General features: G+C 36.2%; 1 protein-coding gene across 1 annotated transcript in view; it reads right to left on the bottom strand.

The window, feature by feature from the left end:
- Window positions 1-449: 449 nt before the first annotated feature.
- The window catches only part of pcdh9 (protocadherin 9), a 207,436-nt gene continuing 186,342 nt past the window's right edge, over window positions 450-21,543 (bottom strand). The window contains exon 5 of the mRNA XM_030725274.1: window positions 450-2,491. Within this exon, the coding sequence (XP_030581134.1) occupies window positions 2,121-2,491 (371 nt within the window). The 3' untranslated portion in view covers window positions 450-2,120. The remainder of the gene's footprint in view (window positions 2,492-21,543) is intronic.

Raw genomic sequence — 21,543 nt, 5'->3', positions numbered from 1 at the left:
AGGATTTGACACACAGTGACCCTGATGGTAATGCTTTAAGGAATCATTATGTCTCTGGTAAGGACACAACGTGCAAACTAGAGCAATGGACAGAAGGATTATGACTCAAGATCCACTCTTATCGGGGCTGTTTTGACATACCTGTACTTTTCTGGTTCACATAACACTGTGCTGTCCTCATTTTTAAAGAAAAATATGTTAAGCACAGAAAATGTCATCTGATAAGAAGAAGAATGTAGCTTCTTCTTCTTACAAGAAGTAAAATTACTGAAAGAAATTTGGAAAAACTAAATTTTGCCTCATAAATGCACTGTGCTCTCAAAATACATTGCTGGCTTAGAAAAAAATGGCCGGAATGCATTTACATGAAGTAGACACGTATCTCCCCAGGGGATTACCCTGCACACAAATTAAGCATACACATAATTAAAACATTTATTGCAGTAGCTGTATACCTGTAGAGTAGTAACAAGGATTAACTGTTCAGTATCTGTGTTGTCAAACACCCTCACAACTGACAAACATACTGCGATAAGCAAATCACTCCATCCCACTTAACTTCATTATATTGTGACATAAACATGAAAGTGCTTTACAAACTGAATCTCTCCTTAATGCACAAATCAACTCTATTCCAACAAAAAAAAATGACACAAAAATGATCAAGTTAATTTTAAAAGCTATATCTTTTAGCATGCTATTCCATTGTGTAATTTGCCTTTCCATGCTGTGGAATTAAACAAACCTTTTCAGACAGTGGGATGACAGAAAATGGTCTCTCATGGTTAACCCATTATCTGCACATGCCTTTGTGTTTTCCTTCAATATTGACTAGTTGATTTCGTACTTTAACATGTGTGTGATTATGTCTCTAAATTTGGCAAACATTCAATGCATAAGGCATTTGATTATCATACAGAATATTCTTTGTAGCCAACATGTCATTTAAATAAGCACAATTCAGTATTTGAAGAAACATCATGAAGGCACAGTGATTAAAGTGTTATCTTAACCTGTGTTTTCTTATGTATGGAAAATAATAGTTTGTGTGGAAATAATACATATATATACATATGCCAAGAAACTGCAGATACTACTGAGGGATTTCACTCAGTTAAATCACAATTTGAATAAAATCTATACAGTAATAAGATCAACATTAGATAAAACATTTAGCCATTTACAAATATATTGCTATTTAATTTGTACTGAACACCTTCAAAATCAGTTTATGGAGAGCTTTCAGAGCTTTTCATTTTGATAATGCACATATTGAGCACTGACATCCTTCATACAAAATGTTTTGTTTTTTTGTTTTTTAGAAAAAAAGGTTTGCTTGTGGTTTTGCATTACTTGAAGAAAATTATTAAGAAATATGGGCAACACTGAGTATATTCGGCGATGAAAAGTTGTGTCAAAATCAACAGTATTTTTCTTTCTTTTTTTTAAAGAATTACACAAATGTTTAGTTGTACATTTTCCCATATTATAGAGCTTTGTCCAGCTGAAATCCCAAATCCTGATGACAAGGCATTATAATGACAACGGCCAAAAACTGTCCTATTCACTTTGGATATTACAGATACATGATAGTGGTTAATAAGTCTTATTTACAAACACACAGACAATGACAGAATAAACAAGTGTTCACAAACAGTGTTAAAACAACACTTTCTGAAGTGTAATTCCATTTTCTTTGATTGTGTCGATTAATATAGTCCTGAACAACTCAATAACAACCACACCACAAATATTTGTATATATTGGTCAGCCATGGTAGTCTTTTTTTTTTCTTTCTGGTAATTTCTTTTAATTTATGCATGTCCTCATAGCACTTGTCCAATTCTCATTTGAAGTCGACAGAAAACATTGCTGAATGTTGAAGAAATCCATTGAGGATCAAACACACACAGTTTCCTCTAGATCCATGGTAACACAGCATAAGCACTATTTTGTGGCCAACACAGTAAATGTGGCTGACTGCAAAAGCATCAACTAAAGTGGGAAAAAAAGAAATAAGAAAGTAAACAATAAAACGTGGAGGAGCTCAGATGAGATGCTCCGCCTGTTCACTGTGTCCAGATGTAAGGACATCTAACAGCACAGAAGCAAAGTCCTTCTTATAGCTGCTGGTCCTTTGGGCTGTCTGGGCAGGAGGCTGACTGGCAGGACTTCAGACTCACCAATGGAATATCAGCCATGCCGCTGCTGGTGAAGTGTCCCTCTCCACTTCCAAACTGCTTTCTGTCACCAAAATGCTCTGACCGCCCACTCTCATTTTTCCAGGTTCTGCTCAGAGTATGTCCATTGAGGAGTTTGTCCTTTGGACCCCACTCCCTCTGAGACCCAAAGCTGGTCACAGGTGACTTGGACTGTTGGTATGTTCCAAGTGTTGGAGGCATCCAGCAGTTGTCTGAATGTCCCAGGACAAGGCACTCCTGTGTACACATCTCTGTAGCTTCCACTAGACCACGTGGTCCCAGGGGGCCATCTAAAAAAAAGAACAACAACAAAGAGAGATGTAATATATTTTGCTTTCCCTGCTGTCACAGGGCAAAAGCCAAGGTATATCCTGGTGCCTTGGACTGGGCACCAGGTTGGCAGTCCATCATAAAACTAATGGTGTCCTTGGGTGGTTGGTGATAATATTCTACTAGTGAATATCTTAATAAACTTTTGGTTACAGTTCCAGTTGCACAGCAAAGGACTGAAACTACCAGATGATTATTTTAAAATCAAAATGAATTTAATTCTTCGTACAAAATACCATATATAGAGTGATTCTGAGTTAGAGTTAAAAATTTACAAGTTCAAATTCCAAAACCCAAATGTGTTAAACAAAATAGCTGATAGATTTAAAAGCGCAGGACTGAATGTTTTATATAGCCAAAGGTACAATCTTTCTCTAACGTTAACCAAAGTACTGCTGTTGCCTAAAGGAGACACAAACAGGATACACTCTGCAAACCCTATCCCTCATGTTTAAGTGTTGGTATAAAAAAACTAGGACTAAGTTGACTGGAAGAAAAAAAAAATTGGCATCAGTAATCTTTCCTACAGAAACTTTTCTAGAAGTCAATGCTGAAACCAAGTTACTTAATTCAAAAAGTATCGGGTAACTAGTTTTAGTTCTCAAGTTTTATTATTTTAATAAACTTTTGCAGCTAGCAGTTTGTCCTGCACTCACTAAGGTTCTCCACACTACATGAAGTACAGATTATGAGAGTTGGGGGAACTCCCCAACTCTCAGTGTAAACTAGCCACGAACATCAGAAACAACAACGACTTTGGAATTGGGAAACATGGGGATGCGATATATCATGAGAAGGATGCTGCCTGAAAAACTCTGCAAATAGTTTTTGTTAACATTAATCCCTCTTTGCATCAATTCATTTTTAAACACATCAGCCAGCTGTCAGTGGAGACACAGTGTCAAGGAATGTAACCAATTGCACAAGTTCAGTAATTCAGTATTAAGTATAAATTATGTTGCTGTCTCTGCTATAAAGGATTTTATGGAAAGTAACCTGCCTCACTTCACCTAAACTATGGTGGTGGGGGGTGGGGTTTAAATACAATTTGCATCACAACAAATCATCTTTCCTCACCAGCTTTCTGCTACCATCTGGTTACTCCTCTGCGGAACATACATCACCATTCGGACATTAAAAAAAAAAAAAATCAAACAGTAAATGTTTCAGGTGGTATTTGTTGGAATCTCATTTGATAGAAAAACATGCATAATGCATGAAAAGTAATGGAATTCTGCCATTTGAATAAATCTTCTTTGAGTCTATTTTTTTTCTTAAAAAGGAAAACAAAACAGTCCTGTCTATGTTTGTAAAGCAAGCATCAGTGGGTAATTAATTCATATGTTATTTTGTTTGTTTGTTTGTGTGTCTGTTTTACCTAAAAGAGAAAATTATAACTATTTGCCCTAATTTGTCCCTTTGCTTCATAAACAGCTAATTGGCCGGTGCACAGGTTCTGTAATATTTCAAAGGGTTTTCTTTCTTTTTTCAAACTCTGACATGAAGCTGTTTATCTCCTCCTTCATCTACACTTATAGAATTTCAGATTATTTTTTTTTATGCTGTTTAAGGTAGTAGAACGTACTGGGGAAGTTATGCGCTGGTTTATTATCAATGAATGTACTACTAGGTAAATGGAGTGGTAAAACTATTTAGCAAATTGACATTTTACTCAATATTTAAATGACAGCATCAATCAATGGTGTCATGTAAATAGTTATGTAAGCAACATTAGTTACTTTGTAAGAGTGAAACAAAGCCTCACTGCAACTTTTACAGTGTGCCAGTTCCACTGAGAATCCACAGCCAAGTCTGCAGCTTACAATGACACTGCCTAATTATTTTAAACTGTTGACCTTTAAGGTGTTTATGACCATGTGGTCAAAATGAAGTGATAAAAATTTTAAGCTCCACTAAACATTTTACATTAAAAGCAGTCTTGCTCTGCTATTTACTGCTGGGATTAAATTTGAAACACACTGGAAAAGTACCAAACTCACTGCACTGGTTCAGCTGCTTTTATAGTGAAACTGCTGTTTATGTGTTCTGCCACCATCTTCAAGATGGATCATAATAATAACAATATGATAACTAATAAATGTCAATACTGAAATGCACTTGTGTGTATATTTAGAACTGGTCTTGAGGTAACTGTGATACGATAGTCTTGGATTATGCAACACAGCATACAAATTGATATTTATACATTTTGTTTGTTTCTGGCTGTCAATAGTTGGAGCGTGAGCCTTTTTAAAGCTCATCTTGGGCAAAAATAAAACCGTTTTGCATGAAGAGAGGAATTCTTTTTTATTGCTTTGATTATTATATGTCTTCTGATCTAAATGGGAACATTTCCCTATACTCCACTGAGCCTTGCTTCTTTAATACTGCTCTCTTACTTTTACAGCACATATCGCAAAAATGATGTGAAGAAAGCAGAAGCCTGAAGAGGGAGTCAGTCACTCTTCTGCATGAATGTAGAGTCCATCACAATAACAGACACCCATAATTGGCATATGAGGAGTCTAACCAAGATACACATTATCATAGTTGCATGAAGAACCACAGAGAGCAATAATACATGGTACCCAGGAGACAGCAAGATGAATTCCTCAAATGAAATTGTAGATGAGTGAGTAGACATCTGGGGAGCTGTTAAGGAAGAGAGATTGTAGAAAGGGAAAGGACTGTGCACAAGTACAGTACATGGTGTGCAGTGTAGAGCAAATGAACTAGAAGCAGGGCTCCCATTTATATGTGATGTTCTTTTTTTGTAACGTTAGACATAAGATAATAATAAAGACATTGCAATCATGATGTCTCTGATGGCATTTCTTCTAACTTTGTAATCACCGGACACTTGAGAAATAGAAATATAATAATACAAGGCTGCTAATTCCTTATACACATATTCTCTAAGTTTGTGTATTGATTGCAGGAGGATTAAATTACTGTAATGTCTATATTTCCTGTTTAATTTTGACTCTTTTTTTTTTTTTTTTAACAAAAGCAGAGCCAGTCATTAATCAAGAACACTTTGTGCTTTGCTATTCCCCTGGTGTAATAAACATGACCATTTGCATGTAGATTGGTACAATCAGTGGCCCCAGTGGGCAGTAGAGGATAATTTGAATCAGCCATTTCCACTGTTAATCTCTGCATACCTGCTGTTTGAGAAAAAGCAGAGACAAAGCCTGACTGAAAAGACCACTTGAGGTATAGAGCTGATAGGTTACAAAATCTATTCATTTACAAAAGTCTTATAATACTGGCCTGTGATGCCCATTCAGGGATAGGAAATGAGTAGGGAAGTCCAAATAAAGTGCACGCCTAAATAAAAATGGATAAAAGATTGAAATGTCCACACTCCACTATATCCCAAGAGGCACTATGGAAAATGTTAATGTGGCCATATGTTGTGAAGTAAAGCAATCCAATAAAACATATTACAGGAATATCAAAACACTGTGCTTGAACAGGTTTCAGGTTTGTCATCTTTTCTTTTTTTTTTATTTCTTTGTTTCTGTTGTTTGTATTTCTCTTGGATGGGTGTTCTGGAACGCAAATTTCGTTATATGTTTACATATAATGACAATAAAGTCCTTCTCTTCTTCTATTTCACTGTTTACAGTAACTTCAACAGCAACTCCAGGATATCACCTCTCTGTTACCGGCTTGATTAAAGGTTTTGTGGTATATCACTCTCCAGGAGCCTGACTCCACACTTCCAAAAAAAGAAAATAAGAAAAAGAAATTAAAGAAATTGGGAATATTTAAAAAAAAAAAACCATTTAAAACCATTTTCAAACAAAACCAAAACATCACCAGTTCCTCTTTTCTTGCTCCCCATTGATGCACGAGCGACTCGAGTCATATTCTTAAGTGTGCAGAAATATGAGAGTCAGTTTAATTGAAAGTACACTGTGAGAGCTACAACTTTATCCCATTACTCCATGTTCCACTAGAGAAGACTTTTTTGGCACTGCAAGATAATGTGTCCTCATAGGTGAGGCCCATTTATTAAGAACAATCTGCTTTTTTTTGTCACTGATTCCTTTTGTTGCTTTTTCCATCCATAATCAATATGCACACACAGTTAATTATATATTTTTATCTTTTTTTCCCCTGCGTGGCACTTTATTGTGACCTTGCCTGTTGGTAGAGCTCAATTACTGAATTGAAGAACACTGACTACCAGCACTTATTAGCAGCTAACTTGATTATCTTGTCCAAAGGAAAAAGCTTATTTTTTTGCCTCATTACCTTCAGACTTCCTAACTCTGTTCTCAGAGTTACAACTCATGGCATGTATTACAATTTGGAGTGGGCTGGTGATGGACCATATAATTCATGACACCCAATTTCCTATTTGGATTGTAATTTGTTTAAAGATTCATGCATAATAACATAACTGCACATGCAAAAAGTGTAATCAAAAATCTGGCATTGGTGAAACCCTTGTGACTGGGAACACTCCAGAGGACGTCAAGTGACATCTTTCTGCTCCTACTGACTCTTGAAGAGCTCTGGACAGATGAAAAGTGCCAACGAACCATGATGTTACACATAAGTGAATCTAGAATAAACCAAGTATGAATTCCCTTTGTGACTAGTGAAGTAATTGTAGTGCAAATACACCTCCAGGTCAGTATGTCTGTTGTACCTCAGCTATAGTATTGCTATAAACAGATTTCTAAAGGAGAGATTGTTTTTATATATTTATGCTATGCTGAACAAATAGATTCATTTTTCCTAAGCTCCTGCCTAATGTTCTTTTGCCCACAGCCCAGTTTTTGATGTGGATTTTTACATGCTGACAAATATGAAACTTATTATTATTATTATTATTACCCAAAAGAAAAAAAAAAAAAAACCCTAACCTTTTCAACTGATTTAACAAGCACATGGCGCTTCTACATTAATAAGGAATATATGTAAATTTATGTTACCTTCATTCATACCAAATTGTTTTCACATTATTATTATCACATTATTTTTCACTACTTCATCTCAAAGCTTGTTGCTCATGGTTACTATGCTCAGGAAGTTAAGTTCCTCTCTGCACACACACACACACACACACACACACACACACACACACACACACACACACACACACACACACACACACACACACACACACACACACACACAAGCAAATAGCCAGTGGCTGGTGTTTGGTGCAGAGCCCCTGAGTACTTTAAATAACACTGAGGCACAGGTGTTGAGGAATTCAAGGGATTCAGAACAGTGTCAGATGGTGCTGACTTTTGCTTACAGCACTGTGCAAATGCTGCAGATGTCCACAAAGACAGATACCTTAAAGACAAAGAAACCATTAGATTGCCTCCTGATACGATGTCATTAGGATGTGCTGAGGGCTAGTCTATTTAATTGTGCAGAAACTGTGGAATAAATGTAAGCTACAAGGAATAGCAGTTTAACGATGGACACTTTGACCAAAAAGTATTTACATTCTTTTCTTTTTCTCCTCCTACTCAGCATCAAAAGATCACAGAGGTTACAGAGGAGGAGAGAATCATCCTTATTTTTGACCAGAGGTTGTTTGCAACTATAAGGGAGTCTTGTTTTAGTCTTCTGGCTACTACTAATGAGATAACATTTGGCTAATTAATTGGATGCACACTATCAGTGCTGATGTGCCAGTCCCACACCAACAACTCACAGCATTGAGAATGGCAAGGGGGAACGGGTGGAGAGGGAATGAGAGTGATTGAGTGTGGGGGATTTAGTGTCCACGGGGCTTGTTTATTTATCCATGCTGTTAAGCACGCCCAGATGTTGTTATTTGGGGATGAATGAGGCTTTGTTTTAGTCCAACATTGAGGCTTAAAGTTCCATACTGCTGTTTCCAGCTACCCTCCAGATATGTCAGGCAGATTTATTCTGTATGCTTCTGGTGTAGGTTTTGCTTTGTGACCCTTTTATCTTCTATTACTAAACATACATACGCATACCACCTTTCCATCACTATGTACACCAAAGTGTATAACGGTAAACAATGTTATAAACGTAACCCATATATATAAAGATCTGCCTTATAGTAACAGTAAATATACAGTAAATAGCTTGGGGAAATGTGTCAGTGGTATGGTGGTTGGTGACCAACGAGGCATAGAATCACAGCTTCATACTGCTACGCAGCAAATCTGAAAACAGGCCCTGTGATCTACGGTAAAGGCTATCTAGGGTTGGATAGATATAATAGTGAGTGGAGCAGAACAGAGCCAAACACTGGATGCATTCTCCTGAGAATACCAGTCTGGCTGATGGATCCTTTCTAGTGCTCCCTTTGAGGCCAGCAAGCAGCTTCTCATGAGAGGAGATGAAGCGCAGGATGGAGTCAAAATAGAAAAAAAAAAAGACAAAGTTTGAGAATGGAAGTGAAGCGTGGTCAGACAGAAAAAAAGAAGAGCAAGCAAGACGGAAGAAAATAAAAGGGAAGTGAAGGTGAGGAATAGTAAGAAAAAAAACATAAAGCCTGTCAGAAAATGATTATCATTTACATAATTTTCCATGATCAGTGGTAAATATTATTATCTTAGACCTCACTTAAAACTATTCTCAGATCAATTTGTAATTCAAATTTTCAGTTAAAGGTACTCTGTGCTGGACCGCACATTTTTAATGTTAACTGTACAGTATCATGTGTGAAGAAATATGTGTGCAATTGATCTTTGTGTGTTTCTTGGAAATGAACCTCAAGAACTTTAATTAGCATTTTCCTTCCTTTTCACTTTTCAAAGTATAAGTCTCTCAACTTCCTATTCATTCTTATTCATTGTTCTAATATGTGCCCTGGACTATGAGCTGCCTGATTAATAAGTTTAATGATGATTTGGAAGCAAACTAAAGTGGTAATTCTACTGTAGCATGGCTTGTTGTTTAAATAGCCTAAAGCACTCTAAAGCAGCATGTGGTCTGACAACTCATACTACCAACTAACATAAATTACAAATAGCAAGTTTCTTTCAACAAAGCATTTGGTGAAGATTTTCATTATTCACCTCTAGTAAAAACTCAATTAAACTCCTTGGTGTGACTTAAAGATTTAAATCTGTAGCTACTAAGTCTTAGTGAAATTGATTCTAATGAGTTTTTGTGAAGCTCAAATTTTCTTTTATTTTAGGGGTTATCTTAGAAAAAGTTATTTCAGCTTTTTCCAGACACTTTACTTATTCATCATCTTGCTTTAACTCACAAGCCTTACAGTAACTAATGATGAAACCATATACTATCTTTGTTATGTGTTATTCCTCTCTTTGCCCTCACATTTCCTGCAAGTCTCTCTCTACAACTGATACAAAAATTCTATTAAAATCATCTGGCCCCTCACACTTGGAAAGAAGCTTAAGGTTGTAGGAGTAATTGCACAGGGACAATACAGAAGACTTTGACCTTTGTTGTTCATCTTTGTGTACACCACAAATTTCTGGGTCATGCCACCTACAACCACTCTTAGATGAAACTGCTTTTCACAGTGCAGCAGATGTGGGAAGAGCATTGGATTGGAGACTCGTCAAGAGTTTTGGCAGCGTGTGAAAGCAAAAGAAAGGCTGAAAGACAAATGAACTTGTAAAACCAGAATTTCCATTTAAGATTTTCAAAATATATTAATATTCAATATTTCTTATTTGCATGAATAGAACCAAGATGCATTTTTCATATCTTCTTTCATTTCTCTTAACACTATACATCTGCACAGCAAACATCAGTAATCATAAACTCCCAGAGCAACACCAGTACCAGATACTTGCCTCTATTGAATTTTTTGCCTCCCCCCCCCCCCCCCCCCCCCCCCCAAAAAAAAAACAAGAAAGAAAACACAACAACAACATACAGTACCAGTCAAAAGTGTGTAAATGGATGTGTGTGTGTCCAAACTTTTGAGATATATATATATATATATATATATATATATATATTCCTAGATGTAGAAGTAACTAACAATGTGAGAAAGCACAGTGAAAATATGCTGAAGCTGCATTTGTAGACATGGCTAGATTTCCATATTAAAAACAAACTGTACTGTGCTGATAACATAGAGAATTGGGGAGAAGAAGGACAGATTAGACTGTTGTCATAGAGCTCTGGATCTTAAGTGCATGCAGCAGAGCATATATACAGTATCCTCTCAGTTGGAAGGAAGCTAGAACACTGTTCTTCGTGTTGATGTTAGAAGAAAAGGTACAGAAAAGGAAGCTCAATTAATAAACTGGTAAAAAAAAAAACGCTGTCTGGCCTGGAGGTAACAATAAAAGGGATGATGAGGACTAAACTCAACTCCATAGTAGAAAACACCTTACATCCCATTTATAGTGAGACAACCTCCACACTTTTGCCTACAGCCATTAGACTGTGCATCACATTATGACCAAGGGTTAGGGTGAGTGCTAGGTTTGCGACCGAATACCACTACAATGCAAGTTAAAGAAAGATGATGTGAGGCACTACACTGCAGAAGGTAAACAAGCCACAATGAACTCCTCTCTACAATGGAAAATTCAAAATATTTTAGGCTTCTGTTGTATTGTTGTATGCAGCCTTTTTGCATGAGACATTGCATAGTTACTTGTGTAACCTGACTACGACATTAATACAGTATACTGCCAAAAGTATTCACTCACCCATCCAAATCATTAAATTCAGGTGTTCTCATCACTTCCATGGCCACAGGTGTATAAAACCAAGTACCTGGGCATAGAGACTGCTTCTACAACCATTTGTGAAAAAAATAGGTCACTCTTAGGGAGCTCAATTAATTCCAGTGTGGTACTCACTTGCTTACACTCAGATGACATAATTTTTGTTTTATTATTATTAATTCACAATACTTATGGCACATTTCAAAATCCACACATTACAAAGAGCGTCCCAAAAACAACAAAAAACCTGTCATAAAATTCAGAAGTTAAAATAAGAACAAGAAATTAAAATAAAATATTTGTGTATTAAGACCAATAAACTTTAGTAAAAATTAAAGGAAATTACAGTAAGACTATAATAAAATCAGGAAAAGCTGTATTTTAAATTCCACACATCTGTCACGTTTAGACTTAGCCAGGCCAATGGAACAGACAAAAGACCTCAGACATAAAGTACTAAGAGGCCAGAGATGTATCCAGGAGAAAAGCCATAAAGGGCCTTAAAGTAATCAATATAATCCTAAATCCTATTCTAAAACAAAGGGTTTTTTTTTTGTTCTTTTTTAAAGTATTCCAGGTGTGATAAATTCATATTCTGTAGGAAACCATTGATGGCAGAGTTTGATTAGCCATAAGCTGGAACCCAGTGACAATAATTTCAGTTTTGGGTTCAGTTGGAGAAAACTGTTTGACATCCGGTTTAGGATTTCACAAAAACAGTCATTAATCAATCTCAGCACACCTGGGTGGGATGATTTAATGGGCAAATATATCTTTGTGTCATCAGCATAAAAAATGAAAAGAGACGTCAGCATTTTGAAATAAAAAGGTTATTTAGAAACTGTCCTGTAATTTTGAAGGAAAGAGGGACCATAACTGCTTGACAAGGAAATGTTAAAAATACCAAGAAGACTGGGCCCGACAGTATATATAACTTCAAGTAAAAATGAGGCAGTATATCAAGGGAGGACACTGTCATGTGTGACACCATTTCTAAAAGCACAGACAAGGTAATCGGATAAAATTGGTTCAAACTGTCCAGTTGCGGCTCAAGGACACTGAAGCGAGTTATACTGAGCATAATCATATACTAATCGAATCCATTTTATCAGTAAAATGGGATTTAAAAAAAAGGGGGGAAAAAACATTTTACAATCAGCTGGGGTAAAAGAGGAGGATGGATTTACCAGTTTATCAACAGTCTTAAATGAAAATGTAGAATTATGTTTTTGTCCTGAAATAAGTTATGAGACATGTCGTGTCCTAGAATCCTTAAATAAAGTGTTATAGTGTAATACAAGTTCTTTCATAGTGTTGTATTCCATCTTCTATCCTTGAATATTGTGATTAATCCATGGATAATTTTTTTTTTTTTTTGGCAGAGTAAGTCGTAGTCTTAACTGGTGTAATTAAATTCAGTGAGGACACACTGTGTTGAAGTGATCAGCCAGGTTGTTTGTGTGGGAATATTCAGACACATAGGCTTTGGCTGTCTAATACTGCACACAGTTTTGAGACACTTTGATCACTGGCAGTGTCAATAGAGGGTGATTCAATTTGTAGTCAAAACCAGTCATGTCTAGTAAACCTTGTAAGCATATGTAGATCACAAACAAAATCCACAGCGTGGCTATGGTTATGTGTGGGTCCATACACATATGCTTACAAAAGGTCAGTAGCATGGGTATCAGTGGAGTAATCAACATTACTCTGAGATGGAGACTGCCAGGTTTAAAAGAGAGAACTTCAAAGGAAGGCATCACTATATTACAAAATCCTTGGCAGTATTTAAAGTGAAGTCACTAGGCCACCACTGTGTCAGATGACTCTGGGTTAAAATACAAGTTAAAATATAAAAAGTCTTACTGGACAAATAATAAGTTTAAATATAATATGCCTTACTGGGCTCTCAGAGTGAAAAGTGCCATTTTAGTTATCTGTGCTAGGAGCTGCGGTGGATGTAGATGTCAGAATATTTAATAGATGAGCCATTTTTCTTTGTGATTTGTGCACGTATTTGTTGACAGACCCATTCCTTATTATTGCAGGAACATCAAAACTACTGTATGTAATGAGGTGGATATAGAGAATGACAGTAGACTGTGGTTTAGTGAGTGGTGCTGGCTCCAAGTGTGCTGCATTAAAGAACTGCCATGTGTGTTTGGGCAAGGGAGATAGCATAAAGAATGTTTTCAGAGAGCACACGGAGATCTTGTGGACAAAGGTGAACAGCATCTCTTTTGAAAAAGGATTTACAAGCTAAGAAAAGGTTAAAGTTGTCAGTTAAAACTATCTTCAAGGGCGCAAACAATTGGCAAAATACAGACAATTAGTAAGATTAGATGAGATAAAACAGTAAGATCAGCATGTGTGATGCCACATAGTCAGGCATTGCTGCTGGCATTTCTTGTCACGGTCGACTTTCACTGTGGGAGGGGCCTCGGCCACTCCTCCGCACACAGCAACAGAGAACGAGGTGAGCCGAAGATAATGTGTTACTCAGGACTAACAAGTGTTTTTCCTAACAAGAATTATTTGTGGCACAATGGAAGAATAATTTCAAATGGAGATGGTTTCAAAGCAGCCCTTCACATCTCTGCTGAATTTAAACATTAACAGTAACGAGCCATTGTGCTGACACAGTGGACACAAAAAAATGGCATTATAGCTAACTTAAAAAGCAAAGCAGGCATAGATAAGGTCTGACTTTATAGTTCTATGCCATTTTTTTTTTTTTGTTAACAGAGCCTAAGAGTATGAGCTACTCTAAACCTACATAAAGGTTTACAATATAAATGACACTGGTACTATTACAGTGATATTCCATGTAACTGCCAAAAATCATAAAATAATGTGAAAGAAATTTCTGGTCATACACAATTGCAATTACAACAAATTTGATGGCATTTTTATATATATATATATATATATATATATATATATATATATATATATATATATATATATACACATTATGAAGTACATAGGATTTTAAAACATAAACTTTGCATGGCCTACTTATTATACAGATAATATGAAGTTTGGCACAGCTCTGTGCAAGTGTTACGTCCCCTTGACAACAATTGCCATGCAAAAATGATTTCATCCCCTTCTTGAATCTTCTGCTACATTAGACTCAGTCACTGACCTTATAATCTAATTTCTGATCTAAGGCAGTGAGTGCCTGCGCATCTCAACAATGACACAAATACATTTATTCATATTTTATATTACTATAGCTGATTACAATAACAAGAAAAGTATGCAATAACAAATACAGTTTTCATAGTTGCCACTTGCACCCTATGAGCAAATTATATGGCAGGCAAGTGTAAATTACATTAAGCCAATTTTCATGATAAGGCTCGGACAAATCGGTGCCCTAACAGTCCATGTCACAAATGTTGCTGAAAATAAATAGTTTACAATCCTAGCTTCAAACACACACGCACACACACACACACACAAAATACACCCAGATGACAGTTAATGTGTTGCCATATGACAAATAGATTTCAAATTGAATACAACAGCATAATCTTTTAATTAGTGTGAGCTTGCTGTGCTTTTAATGATGTAAGTAATGTAATATACAGATAATGATCGAGTTGACCCCATAAAAAAGTAATGGTGCACCGAAGCCCTAATTCTCTTTTCTCTAATAGAGAAGACATTAGAAAGTCCAATCTAAATGCAAGAAATTGCTTCAGTGTTGCTCAGTGGTTCGGTTCAATTGCTTCACGGTGTGCCATATTATAGCGTGTCTTTATGTTTTTATTTGTGATGTGGATCTTTGTGTTATGTAGTGAGTATTGATTTTAATCTGGAAGGGATAAAAAGAAAAGAAATTGTCACTGGCAGCATGATCGCTATGTATTACATTTCATGTGAGCAAAAAAAATTGTTTAGCAGTGTCTAACAGTGTAAACTACTGGTACTTAATCCAGATAATCAGTATCACAAATTGTATGTACTGAAACAATATCTTGCAAGACTGTTATGAATTGAAGTACCCAATAGAATTTAGAATGAGTTTCAAAGCTAGGTGGTAAAATTCACAGATACCATTCACTAATCATTCACATTAGTCAAACTAATACACTTATTGGTCAGTATGTGGTTTTGTGAGGTAAATTTTGGCTTACAGTGCTCATGTAATTATCTACCTGACAGGCAACGTAATGAAATTACTATGTTCTCTCAATTTATAATTGCAGTAAATCTGATTTACTGGCCTGGTCTGTTTCCAGAGGTGGCAAAACTACAGACATTCTGTACTTAAGTAGAAGACTCAAATGTGAAAAGGTAAAGGCTCTGAAATTTACTCAAAGTAAGAAAGTAAAAGTAGCTCTTTGGAGGACATTTCTATCAGCTATTTTTGCGCAAAACTAACTGTACCTCGTGCTATGTTGATGTAATAATAAAACAATATTATTAAATGAGAATACAAACTTTATTTCAATCAATCATGAGTACAGAAAAAGAAAGAAAAGTCTTAAAAAGTTCTATTTGCTGTTACCTACATTGTAGAGGGTAACTCTGATTCACCTAAACAGGAAAATGAGTATAATCAGGGGTTACAGTGGGATTCAGCAGGTGGGGAAACCCGAAGATCGTTTGTAGTGGGGAAAAGAATCACAGCTCACAATAATTTCTACTGTGAGCTCCAGTAGATTTTCTGTGTGCAGGCTGTGATCAGCAGCTACTCTGAGGTTTACTGCTGTTTGTGGATTTACACAACTCAATTCAACAAGATGTAACATAGTATTTCACGAGTTATCTTGGTTGATTTCCACCCCCTACACTGATAGTATACTGTTTATACTGTCTTTATACTGACAGTATGCAGATGATATACAGGTTGAATTCAGTGAATGAATCTAAGTATCATCAACTTAAATTCAAACTCATCTGTGCTACCCTTGATGTAACCATTACTGACCATGAACACCACAGCTGCTGTGCACCAGTCCAACACAGAGCTTTACTGCAAATTCACCATAGTACAGCAAGCTGACCTGTTTATCCTGCACCAAACTGCAGTATTTGGAATAACACAAAGTTAGCCTACCTCAGTTTGTTTTGCTGGATGTTTCACAATATGAAAAAACAGTCCTTACCTTTAAATATAACCTCTCTCCTTCCTCCCCTGTCCTCTTTCTTCCATCTTTCTCCATCTCTGAGTAAACTTCTCTCTCTTTCTTTTCTCTGCCTGGAAATACAGCAGCTGTTCCTCTAGCTAGCAGACACACTGTGTGACAAACTGCAGACACTTTGTGTGTTTGCTGATATTTGTTGAGCATTTAGAAAAGTTGCATTTGAAATTACCTGCAACATGTCACTCCATTTATATTTGCTCCTCTTAGCACTAGCTAGACGCTGTAGTACCCCAACCACAACTTATGGAAGAAAAACAACATTCTGGATCTATCCGGTCCACTGTAACCCCTGATACAGCGCTATAAATGATACATAAATTATCTGGTTTTGCTTCTTTCATCTCTTTGTATGTGATACACCCCGCAGATGGATACACAAGTACGATTGTCCCTTAATGTGTTATTGTTCCTCCATTATGCTCAGATCGGTTTGATGTTTGAAGGCACACGGTGACCGAAAATAAAGTCTTCCCTCAGACGTATTAAACCTAAAGTAACGAGCCTGTTTTGAGTAGAAAGTACAGATATTTGTGTAAAAATGTAGAGAGTAAAAGTAAAAAGTTGTCAGAAAAATAAATACACAATTAAAATACAAGTACAGTGACAAAGTATTTGTACTTTGTTACTTCCCAACTCTGCCTGTTGGTTCGCCTGGCATGGGAGTTCATGACAACTGGGGACTCATGCCTGGAATCTTTGGATTCATCTGTGAGACTGAAGTTGAGTCAGTGTCCATAGCTGACTTAGTTTGTGGTTTGTTAAATGCTTGGCTGAGTTGAACTGCTTTTTGAGCACAGCCTAAAGTAGTTATTTATTATTTATTATTATTTTATTATTTATTATTTATTATTGATACTGGAACAGAGCAGCAATAGTTTTAGTTTGGCCCTCAAATCCATGTATTCAAGATTTTATGTCTTCTTGGGTGAGTTTAGTCCTCATTATCTATGGTTTGAATTCCTGAGCTTTGTTGTAGCTCGGTTCAATCTTTGTTGGCTTGGGCATTTTGGTTAGCGTGGATGTTCTTTTGTTTGGAGGCACATTTTGGTATGCTACTGTGGTTGATACTCATACTTTCATTTCACTTTTGGTTGTTGGTGGCTGGAGTTTTGGCAAAGCAGTGTGGCATGATTGTAGCTGCAGGCCATGTGGTGTTGGACACTGGTGTTCATTTTGGTAGCAACACTTTGCTACTTTGCTAACAGCAACAACTTGCTGTTCTGAGGTTTTCTGTTGAACCTATTAGCAAGAACAGGTACTGTACTCATGGGGCAGATACTAGAACTCTTCAGTATAAAGTTATACTATTAAAAATCTCTAATAAGAACCAGTTTGGCCTTGCTATATTGCTATTCCTGCTAATCATCTACTTTAACTTAATTAAAAAAATATATATTTAAATCAATTTTACTAATATACTAATATATTTCTCCTACAAGATCAGGCGTTGAGTAACCAAAGTTGGCACACAGATACATTTTAGGCCCCTGAAGGCAGCAGCCACCTTCCAATGGGCTCAAATAACCCATCTTATGCACCTATAACACCTTTGCATGTTTTCCTTTGTTTTCCAGGTCAGCAACATCTCTTATATCCATGACACTTGAATTATGCATACTATATTACGACGTCATGTTGTCTAGCAAGCATCTAAAAACAGACTAACATCACAGATCGAACAATACAAGAGTATGGCCATGTACTAGTATAAATAAAATCGTGTTTGATACAGTAAAACACTAAGTTATTATTGGGCACAGCACTTTTGTAAAGGCATGACATGAAGGCTAAAAATATCACTCTTGAAAATCAGATGTATAATACAATATGTAGGAGACTGGGTTGACCCCGGTGGATTACTGCAATTCTCTTTTTGTGGCTCCCAAAAAAAACCTTTTACTTCAACAACGCTCATTGCTTTCATTGTAATATTTTCAATGTATTGTAACACCATAATTAAGTTTCTTTAATTTATCATTAAATGACACGTTAATTTATTTCTTTTAGTCTCATTTTTTGATTACTTTTTATAACATATCTTTATCCCATGATTTATAGTGCAGGTCTGTAAGAGGTGGGAACTACTGAAATGATTCCATTTCAGTATGTACTGTAACAGTGTCCATCAAGCTCCAGAATGGCACAGCAAGTACAGGGAATGCTCACATGCAGAGGTACAGCAAATGTGTAACCTGGAAAAAAATGAAAAAGTAGGGAAAAGAAGTGGAAAAAATCTTATGCATAGATAGTAATGACAGAAAGGCATGTAATTCTCTGTGTTGATCACTACCTGGAGCCTGAAGGAATTTGATAATAAAACAGAATTTTGTTAATCCCAAGACAGCTCTGTAATTGCAATATTGAGGTACATCTCCTCTCTGTTAATAACTGTAATTTCAGGCAACACTCTGCCTACATATACATTTATTCATAATTACCTCAGGGAAAGGAAAGTGCCATAGTGTCTATTAAAATGCTCTGAATTAAATGGAAATAATGTATGCTTGAAAAATTGTTGCCAATAATCTGGGATTTTATACAAAACTTTAGCTTTTAAAATAAATGAAGGGAATGGCTATTTTTAATTCCAAGGTCACCTATATACTGCAAGGATTATTCATTTCATGCAGATTACTTCAAAGCGACTGCATGCTACTTGTACTCTTGGCAGTAACAGTTTATTGCCACTTGTTTTTGGTTTCTTGCATTTAAACATAAGGTTGTAGCTGCATCATACCATGTAGTTTGCAGTGATGTCTACCTGTTAAATAAGCAAATGTGTCAAAATTTGCAAGTTGTCCAGGCATTAAATTGGCAGTGACAGAAAAGTTAGCACCTCCTCTTCAACTGTGAGAACCGTCTGCCTCGGCTGCAGTAGTGTTAAGGTGTTAACAAAAATTGGCAGTTATATATTTAAAGCCACTGGCTCACATGAAGAAGTGTATTCAGTAGTAGAGAATATGCACTAGAAATGTGCTAAAAATGCCAAGTTAAAAAAAAAAAAAACTGCTAAATCAACAAACCTTTAAAATTAAAATTCAGTTATTTGTATCAAAGTTTGGAAGGCTTTCTTTAGATTATATCTTACACACTCAGCATAGATATTGTACAAATGCAAAAAGCCCCACTGATCTGATTAATATAAATTTAATGAGGGACATCAGTAAAAGATGATTTCTAACAGATTCATCACACTACTGAAAAACGTGTTACATATTCTTTTTTGTGTTTGCACAAACTGTCAGAGTGACAAAGCAAGACTGAAAATGAAATAAAACCTGATAATAATAACACGAAAAGTGACTGATAGCCATATGCATAAATCTGTTCTGTGAGCTGGTGGGTGCACTGGGAGGAAGTGGAGGTCAGGGCCTGGCAGAAACCCCTGTTGGGTGCAGGTGGCGAATAACTTCTGTCAGCCAAGTAATTAAGTGTCCATCACATCTTTGCAGGAGGGCTGTGCAACCCAGAACTCTCTTCCAATCTCCATCTGTGTGAGGGACTGGATCTACAATATGGCCCACGTATGATCTGTGTATCTATACCAACACATGAAAAGATGTTTGGGTAAAAATGTAGCACATGTTTAGTTTGAGGGGTTTAAAATACTGCACTATATACAATACTACTTGTAAGTAGCAAGCATAACATGTTTAGGTTTTGTAACTAATTGAGAACATGAAGAAGAGTGAAAAACTAAATAAGCAGGAGGTTACAGCTACATGGTTAGCTGTATCAAAAGTTTCAAAACAACACTTGCTATTCCCAGGATTTAATTGTAGCAACAATATGTCATGGTAGTTGAGAATAAAGTATTGCTTTTAAAATACACTGAATGTTAACTTTAATAAGACTACATGATGAACAAAGCTGTCTTAGTAGAATAAGAACCTTTACATCTCCTTTGGTTTCAGGCTAAATTCAGTGTGCAATTATTAAGAGTTTGAAAATGTGACTTGTTGATGGGCTGATGTATTATACCTCACTCCTTGAAAGATAAAAGGGAAGTCTAATTTATGGCTGAAGATGAAAGTGTGATTGTTGAGCTAGAAATAGTAGGAGATACTGACTGAGTTGAACCGCCCCCCCATTTTCACCTTTTTGAACAGAGAAATGAATCAAAGCTAATGAGGAAGTGGGATAATCATAAACACTGATTTAATTTATATCGTTTCTGACCTGTGATGGCACTCCTTGATGGAAAATATCAAAAGCAAAAGGAAAACATATAACTATGTGCAGGTGCTATATTATAATTCAGCCCACCAGCTCTGTAGAGGTAAAAATCTACCTTCTATAGGATGAAGAGAAAGCCTCGTTTTTGGCCTAAATCATTTTACTGTGATTGCTTTGTAATAATGACAAATTCCTATGACACCCAGCAGCAATGCAGCAGGACATTTTTGTGACAGGCTAGATGCTGTTATGTGAGGTTACTCAGTCTTAATGTCAGAACATGTGTGAAACTAATTTGTTGTTTTTGAAGATGGCAGCAATTAATCTCTCAAATGACCTGGCTAGATTAAATCAGAAGAAAGAGAGGATGCTAAGAAAATAAATGCCAGCATTAGGGAAGAAATTACAAGATGACCTTACTGAACAATGATTTATGGATTCCCTAGTCAAGCAATTACAGCAGGTGATACCTTTGAAAATTCAAACCATGGAAATTAAATTTGCTCCTTTGCAAACTGTGCACTTGTCAAGGACATTTAAACTGTTACCTACATCCTCTGCAGTCACATCCCTCCTCCCTTAGCAAATCACTCAGCTTTCAGAGCAACAGAGCATATAAGGGTGGAAAAAACATTATTTTTATGTTACATGAATATTAATTACTGAAAAAAAGCAGTAAAGCTCAAAGTTGTAGATTTCAGAAGTGCTGGTTCCTATGGATTGAGAATGAGCACTTACATGAGGTTAACCTTTTAAATGATATTTGGACAAATGAACAATGCTTTGCTTTCATCAAGTGAAACCAGCACAAGCAAACTGGTATTTTCTCTGTTTATCACAAGAAATAGATATGGTGGGTTGTAGTCTCTGCTTAGATAAAATGAAACCATCTGGAATATGTAAAATATGGAATATTCATCACAACTCCCACTCATCAAAATGCTTTTTTTTTTCTCTTTTTCTACACTAATTTTACACATCTTGCACCGCTTTTTGTTATTTCTAATACTC

This window comes from Archocentrus centrarchus, chromosome 3 (genome assembly GCF_007364275.1).
Source record: "Archocentrus centrarchus isolate MPI-CPG fArcCen1 chromosome 3, fArcCen1, whole genome shotgun sequence".
In the NCBI taxonomy this organism is placed as follows: domain Eukaryota; kingdom Metazoa; phylum Chordata; class Actinopteri; order Cichliformes; family Cichlidae; genus Archocentrus; species Archocentrus centrarchus.
The sequence above is the reverse complement of the archived record's forward strand: the minus strand, read 5'-3'. Positions and strand labels throughout refer to the sequence as shown.